The sequence below is a fragment of the Thunnus thynnus genome, chromosome 17 (assembly GCF_963924715.1).
Source record: "Thunnus thynnus chromosome 17, fThuThy2.1, whole genome shotgun sequence".
NCBI classification, from domain to species: domain Eukaryota; kingdom Metazoa; phylum Chordata; class Actinopteri; order Scombriformes; family Scombridae; genus Thunnus; species Thunnus thynnus.
The window spans coordinates 15,386,459-15,401,954 of record NC_089533.1 but is presented as its reverse complement, the minus strand read 5'-3'; the positions used below and the strand labels follow the sequence as shown (position 1 = coordinate 15,401,954).

General features: G+C 40.4%; 1 protein-coding gene across 2 annotated transcripts in view; it reads right to left on the bottom strand.

Annotated features, from left to right (window-relative positions):
* The window catches only part of cep112 (centrosomal protein 112), a 100,136-nt gene that overhangs the window by 72,226 nt on the left and 12,414 nt on the right, over nucleotides 1-15,496 (bottom strand). For both annotated transcript variants that reach the window (XR_010924202.1, XM_067570163.1), the window contains 6 exons: nucleotides 12,179-12,226; nucleotides 12,009-12,065; nucleotides 4,930-5,016; nucleotides 2,196-2,295; nucleotides 1,614-1,732; nucleotides 936-1,079 (listed from right to left, as the gene is read on the bottom strand). Coding sequence is in view for 1 of the 2 variants with exons in the window: in XM_067570163.1 (XP_067426264.1) it covers nucleotides 936-1,079; nucleotides 1,614-1,732; nucleotides 2,196-2,295; nucleotides 4,930-5,016; nucleotides 12,009-12,065; nucleotides 12,179-12,226 (555 nt within the window). In the remaining variant the exon portion in view is untranslated. The remainder of the gene's footprint in view (nucleotides 1-935; nucleotides 1,080-1,613; nucleotides 1,733-2,195; nucleotides 2,296-4,929; nucleotides 5,017-12,008; nucleotides 12,066-12,178; nucleotides 12,227-15,496) is intronic.

Here is a 15,496-nt window from a genome sequence, read left to right as displayed (position 1 = left end):
CTACAACAAGTCAACAGAGCAAGACAAAAAGTTTTGACAATAAAAGAACACAAGACAACATTGATTCCAAAGACCACAGACCAAGAGGTGCTGTAGTCACTTCCTGAGATAAAGTCCACTTTGAACATCCTATGCTAGGCGTGTGTGTGTGTGTGCGTGTGTGTGTGTGTAGGTCAGCCCAAACTAACAGCAGGAGAGCAGCTAATTTGCAATGACAGAGGGCTCTTTTCATTTTCTGGGGCCTTGTCTGTCCTTAATTATTAAAAAAGAGGGGCCTTACCACCAGCCCTGCACTGTCCAGTGTTTGATGCCTCTTAAATGTGGGCCTGCTGACAGATTAAGGCCAGAAGCAATATGTGTGTATGTGTGATATGTATGACAGCTCATGAATGCTGATATTGATAACAATACTATTTATGAAGCATTGCATTCATCTGGCCTCTGGTGTTTGTAATCCACATTAAAAGAAATGCGCACGATCCCACTTAAAACCAGAGTCCTTTCATATGACATCAAAGAAACGGTAGCTTTGGGAGGTGTGTGTATGCATGTGTGCACGCACGTCTCCGAGCACAGCCATGCGAAAGATTTAATACACACTCGGATCAAAGACTTTTATAAAGATGACAGATATACGATATGAGAGTCATTCTCGCCCAGAGGTTACAGGATGCCCTTCATTTGAGCCATGGAGTGGCATGGGTCACTGTTTCATAATGAGAGATATCACAGATGTATACACTTTCCTTAGTTCCTCTCCTTACTTTCCTCACTTGAGGTCTGGGTAAAGTAGAGTTTAAGCTTGATACCATTTGGGGAAAAGTTGTCTTTTATATATACAGAGGCTTTAAATAAGTGATGTGCTGTCAAATCTGGAGTTAAATTCAGCTTGATCAATATCTAAATTCTAAACACACGCACATTCCTGTACTCACGGTTGCTTGTGACCGAGCATTATATTCAGCCTCCATCTTAGCAAGCCTGAGGTTGGTGTCCTCCAGCAGCTCCTGGATGTTGTCAGTGTGTTTTTTCTGCAATTCAAACTTCTCCTGCTCCATCTCTGTGACAGCAGCATGCAGCTGGAAGGGCACGGAATAAGTACACATCAATAACAGATTTTTATCCATGACTACTTTGCTTCATTTCTTTTGCCACTCTTTCCCTTTTGTGTAAATCATCCTTTTCTTGTTTCACAAAATCCACTTCTTTAGACGTGCTTATTCAAGAGGAATAAACATGATTCGTATTTATTATTACATCTGAGAAAAATGTTCCACAAGGTTGCTCATCACATGCTAAGTGACCCTGAGAGAGTGGAAATTTCATTAGGATTTCATTGCGCCCCAACAGCTCAGTTAGCTAGAGCTATTAGGACAGGAGTGAAAACATAATTCATCCAGGGCAGAGAGTATTAATTTTTACCCCTAAACCCTACACTAACGGAAGCATGGCATGAAAGAATAAAGATTTTTTTCCTGACAGTGCGGCAGAGCCTGGCTGCTTGAAGCGAAGTCTGTGAATCTCATGCTATCAAACAGTCTTCCTCTGGCTCAGGGCTGCTTACAGGGGGTTGGGCTACAGAATATCCAAGCCCTTCAACTTTTCCCTCATACCTTCTTCTCCCACTCATTTTTCAGGGAGTCTGCGCTCTGATCCGACATCTTCTTCAGCTCAGCAATCTGCTTCTCTTTGCTCTCACAGATGACCTGGGATTCCCGCAGCACACTTTGAACTGCGGGAGAGAGCACACACACACACACACACACACACACAAACACACAAAGAGCAGTCAGGCCCTGCCTCGGGGTATGTACACAGATGGACACACACACACAGACGGGTGTACAATCATGCTCATTGACGCGCTGTCAGTAAATCAATGTCAATAAAGATATTGCTTCTATCAAATGGCCAGTAGAGCTTTTCTTTGCCAAGTTTATATGCTTTTCATCAGATGCTTTTAGAGACAGACTTGAGGAAGTGAGAAAGGAACAAGGAGGAGGAAATTAAGCATGAGGAAAGAGGCACACATTATGCAATTAAATTTTAGATTGAGCAGCACAGCTGGAGAACGTCACTCTACACCAGTGGAGTCTCTCATGGAATTGTATCTTTTTGGGCTTTTTACTCTGAGTGTTCTGAGACACTACTATAAACATCCTTCTAGTTAACCCTGCAATCCCGTGACCTCTCACCTTTCCTCTCCAGCTTATGGATCATCTCCTCTGATTCCTTCTGCTTGGCCCGGTACAGGCTCTTCATCTCTTCAATCTCACCGTTCTTTCGGTCCAGAATCTAAGCGAGAGGGGAGGGAGATTGTTTTTAACTGACACTGGGGAATATTTAGTGGGAATTAGCCAGCTTTTTTTGCTGATGAGAAAATTACTTTGGCATACAGTATGTTGGTTTTTCCTTAAAGTGTCCCATAGCTTTTTACTTACCCCAAAACCTGTCATAGCTATCAAACAAAAGCCATCAATAGCCACATTTTCCATGCAGTTTATAGTCTGTGCTTACAATCTTCAGTCACATAGGCTAAATTTAAATGTACAATATGAGAACCGAATTCAATTCTCAAATTGAAATGTTTTTTTAAGACAGGAATGAACGACAACAACTAAATCTATAAGTAATCTAAAGTTACTGATGTTTCCTGATGCTGTAAAAGATTTATTTACATCAGTGACATTTGTGAACACAAGACACCCTGTAGTTTATGATCATATGACAAACACACAAAATGCACATGCATTTAACTCTACAATTATGTATGCTTATTATCTGAAAAAATAATGTTTCGGTTACTTATATGGACACGGCACATTTTGTGCACATAATTCACTGTAAGCTGTGACAAGACTTCATGTTCCAGATGCATATCTATTCCTTAGGAGGCTACGATCTAACTGAGTAAAATGGCAACTGAGTGAGCCACCTGTGCTGAGGTGTGATGAGGTAACTGCATCTGCTTGCTGCTGCCATCTGTGTGTAATTAGTTAAATTAGACCATGGAGAGTTGGAGCTCCAGTATAAAAGGACAGTCTAGTACTCTCCATGTCGAGGGAGAAGTTGTCTTGGCTCAACTGTATCATGTGCATAATGTATATGCAGTATATGTACATGATGCAGTTGTCTCTACTGCTCACACATTCACAAAGGAGGTTTTAAAAGTGTAAACACATGTAATATTATGGTAAAATCCAGGCTTTAGTGTACTGTATGAGTATGGTGAAGCAGTTATGCCTGTCAAGTCTCCTACTGTCACCTTAGCAAATTCTATTCTCTCATTCAAGTCAAATAATCTGGTAAAATGTTAGTCTAAAGCTCTTTTTAAGTGTAACTGATAATGGTATTAGGTATTACTTATCCAACTGACAACAGACTAGTCCAACAACAGATGATCCCCTGACTGTCCGGCTGAAATGGCAGCAAAATGTAAGAGTGTTTTTTTTTTTTGTTAAGAACTGAAGACTTTATCTTACTAGTATTTTGTTCTATCCAAGTGCACTTATTGTTAGGCCTGTCATCCTCTGCGGGAATGGGATGGGGGAGATGAAAGGAGGATGGGGTGGCTGGAGCAAAGTTCATACAACATTTAGGGATACCCATTTTTTCTCATTTCACCACACCAGAAAAGACACTGTTGGCTTTTTAGGGGTCTACCAGGCATGGCGATGACACAGTGTCAGGTCAAGGGAGAGTGCACTAGACGGTGAAAAATGACAGCTTTTAGGGTGCCCATTTTTGGCTTTTATAAGTCATCCTAATGCAGGGGGAATCCAGCCTGGCTGGCCGCGGCTTTAACCAATACCACCAGTGAATGGAGTAAAGAGAACTGAACTGGGGAGGAAAAGACACTAACAAAATGTGGAGTTATAACATGAGTATACTTTCTGTGCATGCAGTGACACAGAAACAGATTTTACAATAAGAAATTATTGTGGCGTTTAAAAAAAAAAAGGACAAAATGTGTTTTTTCACCTGGGGTTACTCAGTAGTTTAGAACTACATACAGTGCTGGTCCACAACCATTAGCATACCACACTCAGGCCTGTTCTCCAATTACCCTCTCCATTTCAAAGTAGGGAAGGGGGTACAATGACCAGTAGTCCTTCAGCCGCCTATACATTATTCAAAAGGGGACTAATTAAAACTAAACCTTCCATCAGGCTCGTCAAGAGTGCACCCCTGGATCACTTCTCTTTGAAGCCATTAGAGGGAATACTGGGTAAATTTCTGAGGAAATTAAATTGGACATAACTCACAATCTGTATGTAATTAAAGAGAGAGAGGGGGAGAGAGAGCTAGCTGTCATCCTGTCTCTTGTCAAACACAAAGAAATGGGCATCTTAAAGTGGAGAGAAAATTTGAGTGTTTTTTTCTGTTTTATTAAAAGCTTCTGTCACAGCAGAGGAAAGTCATACGGAGGACCTGACAGATCCCAGGTGCTTGATCTGCAGCCTACCTGATGGGCACCTAGTGTGAAATAAACCATCTTTAAAGCTACTTTCTCTGGCTGACAAAGAGCTTTGAAGAGGTGATTATTTGCAGGACGGAAGAGGAGAGACTCGTTCTGTTCCTTTTCATTAGCCGCCAAGCAGAATCAAGAGTCAATGATGGGTATTGTAACAGTTTAACTAGTTGTCATGAGCACTCAAATTAGCAGATACAACAGTCCAGTTGCCCCTAACAACAAATGAGCGATTCATTTGAAAGTCTTTTTATGTCTGTTTATCCATATCAGCTGGAAACTGTGAGGATTCTGCAAACAGTTGTAAATTATACGGAGGCCATTTTACCGATAATTCAAGTACACTTGAAGTCACGGCTTTGAAGTCAAGAATTCGGTAACATCATTATACTTATTCACAACCACAACGGTGGCTGGTGCTGGCAGAGTATACGCTACCTTTCAGTTTTAATTCTTACTTTCTCTACATCTGCATCGTGTCTCTGCTGCATCTTCAGTTTCTCTTCCTGGTGCTTGGCCTCCAGTACTTTGATCTTCATCTCAATCTGCAAACACATAGGAAAAACAAGACTATAACAACATGATTAACCCTCAAGTGATTCTGTTTTTATTTCCAAATCTGCTTGAGGGATGAAATATCATTTGTTACCAGGCAACATGAGCAACAAATCTTATTCTAGGAAGTTAAACACAGTTCTGTCATAACTTTTTCTTTCTTTCTTTTTTTTTTTTTTTAGAGAGATATGCCTCGGGAAAAAAAGAAACATTGTCATATAGAGTGACAGGATAACAGAGATAACATAAATCTGGATGAAAGAAGATACAGTGCACACAAGCACAGCTGATGATGAAATAAACCACATTAACATTTAAAAACATTTACTCATGCACAGAGCTTCAAAAACCAGAGTGGAGCTGAGATGTAACCAAATCTGTGTGTGTGTGTGTGTGATACAATCTTCCGTCAGTATATAGTAAGCAGAACAAAGTGAAAGCCTGTGTGTTTGTGTGTGTGTGTGTGTGTGTGTGTGTGTGTTTGCTTCTGCATGCACATAACTGTTAAACGTGAAGAGAGCGGCTGTTTCATTTCAACAGTGTTTTCAGAGGATCAAAAGTTCAGCGTTGTCATGTGCATGTTGGAACAGATCTCCATGAGCCAGAGGGCTTCCCAGTCTTAGTCAATTAGATGACAAGCAGGTCTTTAGGCTTTTATATGACCAGGAAAATTGCAATTTATTATTTATCTTCTATGCTATTTTTACACAAAATGAGCAGTTAGTCTTAGTCATTACTGGAAAACAATTATTATTAAAGTCTGGCATCACAACAATATTCACAAATATGGCTTAGTCTGTGAACAGGGTTCCTTCTGAGTGACTGCATTTATCTGCAGAGGGACACTAATACCGTATGACAGGTTTTTTAATATATTTAAACAACTATTTCTAACAGCCAGCTAAGAATTCCTTTAGTCAAGGACAGGCTAAGTAAATTTGTCTAACAAAAAAGTGTCCCTGTGAGGCTGTGATGCTCAAAAACTGTTGGATGGTGAAAACAGAGAGACAATCTTGCTTTTTTTCAGATCACTAGTGAGGAGAAAAAAGGTTAGCTTTTGCCTGAGGTTTATCCTCTGGTGGGCATGAAAGTTTTAAGATTAGCATGGCAGTTCTCCTTATTTTCTGGCCTGAGGGTGTTGCTAGAGGAGCTGTAGCACAGGCACATAGTCAGTAATGGGCCTGTGCAGCACTGGTCTACCCACATTACTCAGTGACCCACCCAGCCAAGTTTAATCAAAATACACTTTGTAACGATAAATATAAAAAAAAAATATAAGGAAATAAATAAATATAAACTTGGGTTCATCTGCTGATTTATGTGGCATTTATGAACCACATTCACAGCCAAATTTGAATGTATTTCCCTGCATAGTCAAGAATGGAAATGATGATTTGGTTTTTCATAAGCTGACTGATACTGAAGCAACAATGGCTGCAGGCTATAATGAATGCACGAGGGATATGTTAAATGTGTGATGTATGTCTAAGTTAACACCTCTGCTGTCTGGGTTTATGTTTAGTTTCCACTTTCTACAATAAAATAGTTCATTAACAGTGCCGTGTGCTGTAGAGCTGGTGCGCAGCTGGTCTCACCTGTGCAAATATACTGTATTTTAGGCTGGATAGGCCATTAAAGACGCTTTTTGTCCATACTGTTGTGTACAGCCTTTGTAGACTGATGCTCTGTGGGTTAAACATGTTGGATAAGAGAGGTTTTGCTGTTATTGCCTTTGTGATGACGAATGTTGCAAAGTAAACTGGTCGCTCATTTTTCAGTGTTTGTTCTTTGTTCTTCTTCTAACTTTTCATAAGTCTGTTTTTCTGGGAAGAGATGGCCCACCCACTTTTGTATTGGCCCACCCAAAATACAATTTGTGCCTACACCACTGCTGTAGGATACTACTCATTGGCTGCTGATAGTAACAATAATAGCACAGTATTGGCTGAATCACACTGATCTTTTACACAACAATCATTCATTCTTAATTACACACAAGATTTTTCCGCTCACAAACATGCAACAGAAGGATGACTGTCCAGTCGCTTTGATGTCACTACTCATGTTTAGTCACTGTCTGTTCTGGTGTGTTAATCAACTCTGGAGCAGGGTGACAACGTTCTTCCTTTGAAAGTGTGGCTGAGTATGCGAGCATGTCGGTGGTTACCAACATCCCGAGGCTAGCTCTTGTTTGTTCTAGTCATCAAAACAATTAAGTAGAAAATTCCCACGACATTACTTGGCACAGTCAAACCACATCAGATCCTTTCTTGGTGTAAATCAAAGGGAATCATCTGTGATGAGGCCAAAAATCAAAATATGGTGCAATTACAGTGTGATATAAGTGTATAAATATTGATTCAATGCAATAAAGACATCAACCACGTAGTGTTATACTCATGCTTTGGAACTGAAATGGTGAAATCTATAAAACTTAGATTTTTAAGTTGTCAGCAGTTCACTTTGGATGATGATTCTGAGCCCCATTAAAAATAAGAGTATAACTAAGACACATAAATTGCCTTCAAGATGCCTCTCCTCATTAATGCTCATGAGCTACATTTATACACTCTATCCTTGACAAAGCTGTTAAGTATTCTCTCTCTGTCTTCTGTCTCTTTACTTGATTTACCACCATTTCTTTTGCAATTGAGGGGACCAAAGGAGACCTGTCTGAGTAGAAAGGAGAAAGAAAGTGAAAGGAGGAGGGATAGAGAGAGATGGCAGTGATTGAAAAGCAGAAGAGTAAGTGGAGACCTGATTCTGCCGGCGCCCCAAAAACAATAATAATAATAAAAAAAAGCACATGTGGGGGTGTCACTTTCTCATTCTCTCTTCAAATGCTCTTTGGAGAAAGTTTGTCAAACTAGATCAGGGGCGTGTGAAACTTGTTTATAAAGGCGTCAGTGAAGGGAGGAGGAGGAGGAATGTCACACACCTAAGGCTTCTGAGGCACCTTCAATCAGCCCGACTGGGTGGTACAGCTTTTTTCCCTCTTCTCTTCTTCAGAGTTGTAGCTAGCGCTGTAAGATGCCATGTTTTTTGACACTTCGCTCTTGAAAGGATGAGAGGGTGGCAAGGAGAAAGGCGGCACAGGGGTGTGGGGTGGGGGGGTGGAGGTATAAGAGAGGGAACGCAAGAAGAAAGATGGAAACAGTTGCTTTCTCTGCTCTCAAAACCAGCGCAGGGGTCAAGGCCTTTTTCCTCAGGGGGATGTGTTCACAAATCGTCTGCTAACTGTTTTTGGCTCCACAAAGCAAGGTTGCGATTGTGCTTCTACTTCGTCTTGCCTGAGACGTACAATGTCCTGGTGCGTCTTTCATCCTCTGTAAACACAGATGTTCTAGGATAGTTTGTGTGCAGCGTTCTGCTATCTACTGAGGAGCAGCTAGATGCCATTTCCACACTTTGACAAGAAGTTAATTTACTATAGTATGTTCAGATAGCAAGGTTGGATTAAAACTTTGGCTAAAATTGAATCTCTGACATGAGAAAAAATAGTTTTAGAAGAGAGTAGCTCCAAACACAGAGTAAACAAATTTTTACTTGAAATTTCTAATATGAAGTAATTAAATTAATATCATTGAGTACATCAAATATATAGAAGTCAAGGGCAGATGACAAAAATGCTTGAAATAGTAACTTTATCATTATGGAACACTGTTGGTCCCTTGTGTTTCCCAGCTTGCAGCACCATCTTGAAAGTCAAACTACAGAACTGGTCCCCTTTAAACTAGTAAGGCTCACTAGCTTGCTCTTTTTTAGCTTTGAAAAACGGATAAGACAGATAAGACAGGCTACGGCCTGCTAAATCACAGGCTGAGAGCTTCAGCTCCATCCCAGAGGATCCTCAGATTAGAGAGACTGCATCATTATGGCATTGGAAAGTAAAGGGGTCTGATTCCAAGTCAGGGGCCTATGACCATTAGAGTGTGACTGCTTGACACTAACACACTCATCTACCACTCTGTGCCGGCTGCCAATAATCCCTCAGGTCAAGTACCAAGGGGGAAGTTTGAAGACAGCATGCGTACACTCACACAGATCTCTAAGAAAGATGGGGTGCTTTAATCAGTCTGCTCCTTCTGTTATCACATGACTCCGGCCTATAGCGAAGCTTGACTCATCAGTCGCCATATAATTGAATTTCCAAATAAAAGGCCCAGCCCTCGTGATGCTGAGCACTGCTATGGTGTCCTGAAGGATTAGCAGGACTTCACTGCTCCTGCGAGAGATTTTCCACAACTCCCCCATAAGCAAACATTCTGCGTAAGCTAAGTGAGTCCAAGCAAAGGCAGCTTGTGGTGAAGTTTCTCAGCTGCCGCTCATTGTTCCATAGGAAAAGAACAGTCAGCATTCTTATCAATGCAGTCTGTAGCTTAGCGTGAGGATGAGCTTGGTGTGAAAGCTGAGATGTTCGTTAAGCCGGCGCCAGCTTGATGACATGTGGCGTGTATAATGCTTTAACCCTGGGTAAATTTTCAACTAGGCTTTTGGGATTAAAGGGAAGTGATGTCACTGTGATTTCCTAGACTGGGCCCAGACACCCATGCTGCAGGGTGGGACAATTCTTCCATGGTTCTACAAAAAACCTTAATGTGGCTATTGAAGATGAGATAAGGTAGGATTGTTGACTTAGGTCACCTCTTTAGGGAAATACTGCATGTGGGTGTGTGTGTGGTCACAGCTGTATCTTGTGGCATTCAGAGCTCCTGAAATCCATCTAACACTCATTTAATTGCTAATCGTGACTCAAGAAAAAAAAAAAACTCAAAGAAAAAAGGGCTTCATAATCGCAGGTCATAAACCACAGACCTATCAAGATTCTACTTTTACAGGGCAGAGGGTAGGGACGATAGGGGATTCCCAGAACCTAACAATGGGAGTTCAAGAGGAGTTTCTGCATAACCTCCTTCTAAATAGCATGAAAAAGTATAAGCAAAGTCTGCCGGCAATGACTTCTATAAGTCTTTGAGGAATTAAAGGTTTTTCGCTACATCTTTATTTCCATTCTATTTAAAAAAATCACCTCTGTATAAGGCTGAGGAAAAAAAAGCAATAGTAGTAGTAGTAACAGTAGTAGGCCAACAGCACAAACCTAAAACTCCAGTTCTGCACCATTTCCTCTCATTTCCCAACGTGTCCCTCCCAATGTTTCTCTGTGACTTTCCTGAATTGGTTCCCATATTGCCAGCTTTCTGGTCTCAGTGGAAATGACAGACCACTTTAGTTTCCTACAGCTTCTCTCCAAAAAATCTACGCTCTGATTCAAGGCTTATATCAACCTACATACACAGTATCTTAAACACACACACACACACACACACACACACACACACACACACCACTGCTTGACTTAAATTATACATAAAAGTGTTTGGTCCATCTTATATATCCAGCATACTATTTACTCACATGAGGTAGACAGAATATTAAGGTGTGTTCAGACAGAACACAAGGTGAATTTTTGACAGTGTGATTGCATAGGAGAGAGACTGGGAAAAAAAAAATAAAAGAAGCAACTAAGGTTTTTGATTACTTCCAAGATCTGTCAAAGGCTGAGCTGCCAAACAAATACAAACAGATATGCACTGACCACAGACATGGCTTGAATATATGTTTCAAGCTAGCTTACAACTAATATCTGTACAGTTGGTATATTGCTCTTAGGGGTGAATAAATGCCTGAATACTGTAAAGGTAAAAACTTTGATTAGTCGATTAATCGACAGAAAAATAAACTATTTTGATAATCAAATAATCATTTTAGTCATTTTTTACAAATCGATTAATTGAGAAAATAATTAATAATTAATTAATAATTAATCTATAATGAAAATTATCATTAGTTTCAGCCCCTTATTTGAACACACATTTAGAATCACATCTTATCATAATGCAGTCCAATACATCACCACCAACTATGGCCTAAAAAGTTCAATAAACAAAAGTCTTAGACAAAATCTGAAGATAACAAACTTCACATGATAGTATTTATTGTAGAGCTATTGTATTGGATTGCACTGCATTGTATAAGTGTACCTAATAAATTGGTAACTCAGTATATATCAAACTAAAGTTGGCATGGGGATTAATAGTCTCCTGAGATGTGATACATTTATATTCCCACCATAATCACAGCTGTATGGAGCCAGTCAGCTAGTCTAAGGCAGGATCAAACAGCATGGGACATTGCTTTAATGTTCTCGTATTGGTGTTGCTAGATTCAATATCAGCCCACAGGTAGACTGACCGACTGGGTGGATGTGTACAGGAATGTGTGTGTCCATGCATGTCAATCCTCTTCCAGCGGTCACAAAAAGCATGATCATTCTTGCCCATCATGTCTCTTTTTCTCTTTCTTTCTGCCCATTCTCGCCCCCATTCTCTTGCCCTCTCCCGGTGAAGACGATGTAACTGACTGGAGCGCTTTTCCCCGAGCAGACATGAAAAGCCGCAGCTATTACAGCCAAGTCATGCTCAGTTTTATATTTAACAGTGCGAATAAAGGCGGATGGCGGGGGGAATGAGTGGTGGTTCGGGAGAGGTGGGGAGGGGCAGAGGGGACTTCAAAGCATGCTTTCAGAATGGGATTTTCAGCTTAAATCCACATAAGGAAAAAACTGTCATCACTGGGAGCCGGCATTATTTTTGTCTTCTAAGAGGAACGCTCGCCTTGGCCATTTCAACAATACAAACTATGCATGAGGATGTATGTACATGGATGTGGGGGCGTCTAATGCCATAAAGCAGTCAAGGGAGCTTTGACCTCTGTATGTGTTCAACACTTGCTGCTGTACAAATGCTAAGACATGACTCACTAGTACTGAATAGTGAGGAGCAAGGATTTAGGCTTACTGATATGTATATAAAGGGCAGCCTCTGAGAATATCATGTACTGCATTTGGAGAATTCTGATATTTATCACATAGAGAAGCATTCAGGTACTGCTGAGCTTTGCTACAACTCATTCTGATGCATACCTCCTTGCTCTGCACAAGTTGTGGCCCCTGCTCATCAGACAGACTGGACTTGAAAATCTATAGAGATAAAAGGGAGAGAGATGAGGTGAATGGATGATTGAGGAATTCAAAGACAATACTTTTGTCTATGTACCAATGAATAAACCACAAGGGACCCCCTGACAACTTACCGGAGACAAGGGAATGGGCTTCTCTCGCAAATACCTGGGGTTTTCAATCTGAAAGAGTAAACAGAAAAAACTTTAGACCTCTCTTTGTCTTCTTCCTCTCCTAACAAAGCCTTACCGCTACCAGAATCTAACCTCCGCCCTCACTTTGTCATAAACAATGCGGGGAGCACATCAAAAGCCTGGTGCTGTGGCAGGAGCCTCTTCCGTCAACTCTTGTCTGTTTAGAAAGACAGAACGCGCCAGGCTACTTCAAGGCATTGTGTGTGTGGCCAGCTCTGTTTCCGCTCTCAGCCTCTCTTTGCTGTCCCGACACAGTCCTTTTGTCAACACTCAGTACCGCTAATCTGTAAACTATCCCCGGCCCGTTTACCGTCAGATGGAGACAAGTGTGTATACATGCTTGCCAAACACTGACACGGCATGTTCTTTAATTATAATATGAAACACAAGAGACGGAAAAAAGAGTGAGCCGCTAAACCACCTGAAAGTAAGGGGGTCACAGTCAAAGTGACTCTCCAGCATTACATCAATACAGCTCACTAACTGTGACACAAACAGAAAAAAAATCTGTGTTGACACAACTTGCTATTTTCCTTCTACTATTTGATGTTTGTTTATGACCCCATTACTTTCTTATGAACTCACACTATCACACAGCGTTTCTTTCTCATGCACTGGGGCTGTCTGTAGGGGCTGCCAACTAGCAGCAAGATCACGGCCTTCCAAACAGTACAGCTGACTCTGGAGATGACAGAAATGACGCCCAGTAAACAGTTCTGTTGCTAATCTCTTCAACATGGAGATGAAACTGGGGGAAAAAGGAGGAAGAGTAGGAGGAGGGGGGGAGAAGGGTAGTGTGGGACTCATTCAGTGTTAATGTTGTGAGGTGGCACAACCCACACGAAGCTAATCCAGAATGAATGGGAGATAAGAGCACTGGACCTGAAAGAACCCCAGAGCTTGGGACTAAAATAGTTGCAAATACTGTACAAGGATAAAGTCACAATCTGTTGCTTCAGGGTGAGCCGCTGACAGGTGAAATGGGTGAAAGTTATGGAGTCATAGGAGTGCCAAAAAAAAAAAATCTGTAAAAGAATAAGAAAATAAATGTGGAATTATGAAGAGGAATAAACAAAAGTATAAATAAATGTGGAAATATAAAAACAAATAAAAAATATAAAGGAATAATTATAAGCATTGTCATATATTTTCACATTTATTTGTTATATATTTATATATTTTATAGAGAATTATAGAGAATAAAATTTGGCATAAAAAAGCCTGATCTGAAAAAGGAAACATTGGCATTGAAACCCTTGGAAAACTGGAAAAAGTTGTACTGGCACTGAAACAAGTATTGGCTCTGAAATAAGTTCCACTGAAAAATAAAACACAAGCATTAAAAAATTACAATCTTAATATCTTATTTTATTGTGATATTTTTTGCAATATGATGTGTTTTTCAATGTGAATCTTCAGATTTCTTTTTTCAGGGATAGTTTTTTTTTACACTGTCAGTTTTTTTTTTTTTTCAGAGTCACTGTTTTTTAGTTTCAACTTTCTGTTCTTCAGTTTCAACTTTCTGTCACCGTTTTGGCGTAGAGAGGAGGGACCTTGCTGGGCCTATATTACCCAATATGCCTTGCGGTCAGACAAAGATATCCGAGGTTTGATGGCATCATGAAGGAGGTTTTCAGCCAGACTGTTGTAGTAAAAACTCTAGGGCTGTTAATATATCACTTTATTAATATTACATTTTTTTCAGACGAGTAAGTAACCATGAAGATTCCCAATATGTGATAAGTTTATCCAAATAATGCCTGTTGGATGTTTTCTGAGATGTGAGGAGCTGCTGGGGGGGTGAGACCAGCTGGTCATCTTGCAACAGCAGCCTGAGTCATGCGTCGTCATACCGGGGAGAAAATGATCCAATGAACTGATCTGCGCAGCTCTTTGGTGATTTATTGTTTGCTTTAATGTCTCTGCAGCATTTTGATATATGATAATAATTCCTTTTGGAGGATAAATGTTGGTCTCACAGATGAAATATAACAATTATAGCTGCCACATTAGTTTGTCTGAATGTAAAGTGATGTGATGATCATGTTTTTACTGGACAGAACAACAGTGCTGCCTCTGGGGCTCCATGTACAGATATAATCACATTTCAATAAATATAAATGTATTAAAATGAACAGATCAGTCTATATTAAATTTTGTTTGTTTCAGTGCCAGTACACCTTTTTCCAGTGCAAGTGTTTCAACGCCAATGTTTTCTTTTTTAGTTCAGGTTTTTTTTTTCAATACCAAATTTCATTTTTGATGCCAAAATTTAACTGTCGCTGTTGTGGCCCCATAGCTTCTGCCATGATGTTTCCTTCCCCACTTCAAACCGCTGCCACATTCACACTGCACATACTTAAGTCCACGTTGCATCTACTTAATGTTGTCCTAAAGTTCCCACCAAAGCAAGATTCATGTGTGGAGGAATTGGCAACTCAGCCTCAGCAGGAAGGCCCGCCCAAAGCCAGCTGATTGACAGCTTGGCCCTTCAAGGAATGGCAAAAACAATAGGGAAAAGAATAGAAGGAAAAATAGACGATTTAAAAATAAATGACATTTGTAAAAATAAATAAATAAAACATTTTAAAAATATACAGAAAAAATAGAGTAGTTTATATGCAGAAAATAAATAAACATATATTTTTTAAGTATATGGTGCATGCCATGATGTGTGATGAATTGCTACTTAAATTTGGCACTGGCTGAAAAAAAAAATCTATATATACCAAGTGATGAATCAATCAATATCCTTCTAAAAAATAGTGCCCAGCCTGCAAACAATAATGGGATTTATTTTTATACCCAAAGACAGCCAGTCATCAGATTTGATTGAGCACAGCCTCCGGGCAAGGAAGACATGTAGACTAAATGCTGTGGTGTAATGCTGGCACAGTCAGAGACTATACTTGGACTTGGTGCACATGTATGCCCGTGCTGTGTGCACACTCTTCTCTGCATGCCCACACACATGCTCCCATGTGTTTGTCCAACCTCACAGCTGGCACAGTGTCCTGTGTCATTGGAACCTGACGTGGATGGATGGACGGACACAGAAGAGGAAAGACACTCCACATCACAAGGCCTGGCTCTCCAGCCAAACAAACACACAATGATTGATGGCTTCCTAGTTTCGGACTAGCGTTGAGCAAGCCGTCAGCACACCCATCTAACCGCAGACAATGGACGGCCAAGTGGCAGAGACTACCACTGAATGCTGTACTGTATGAAGAAACAGGCCAATTTATGCAATTTTAT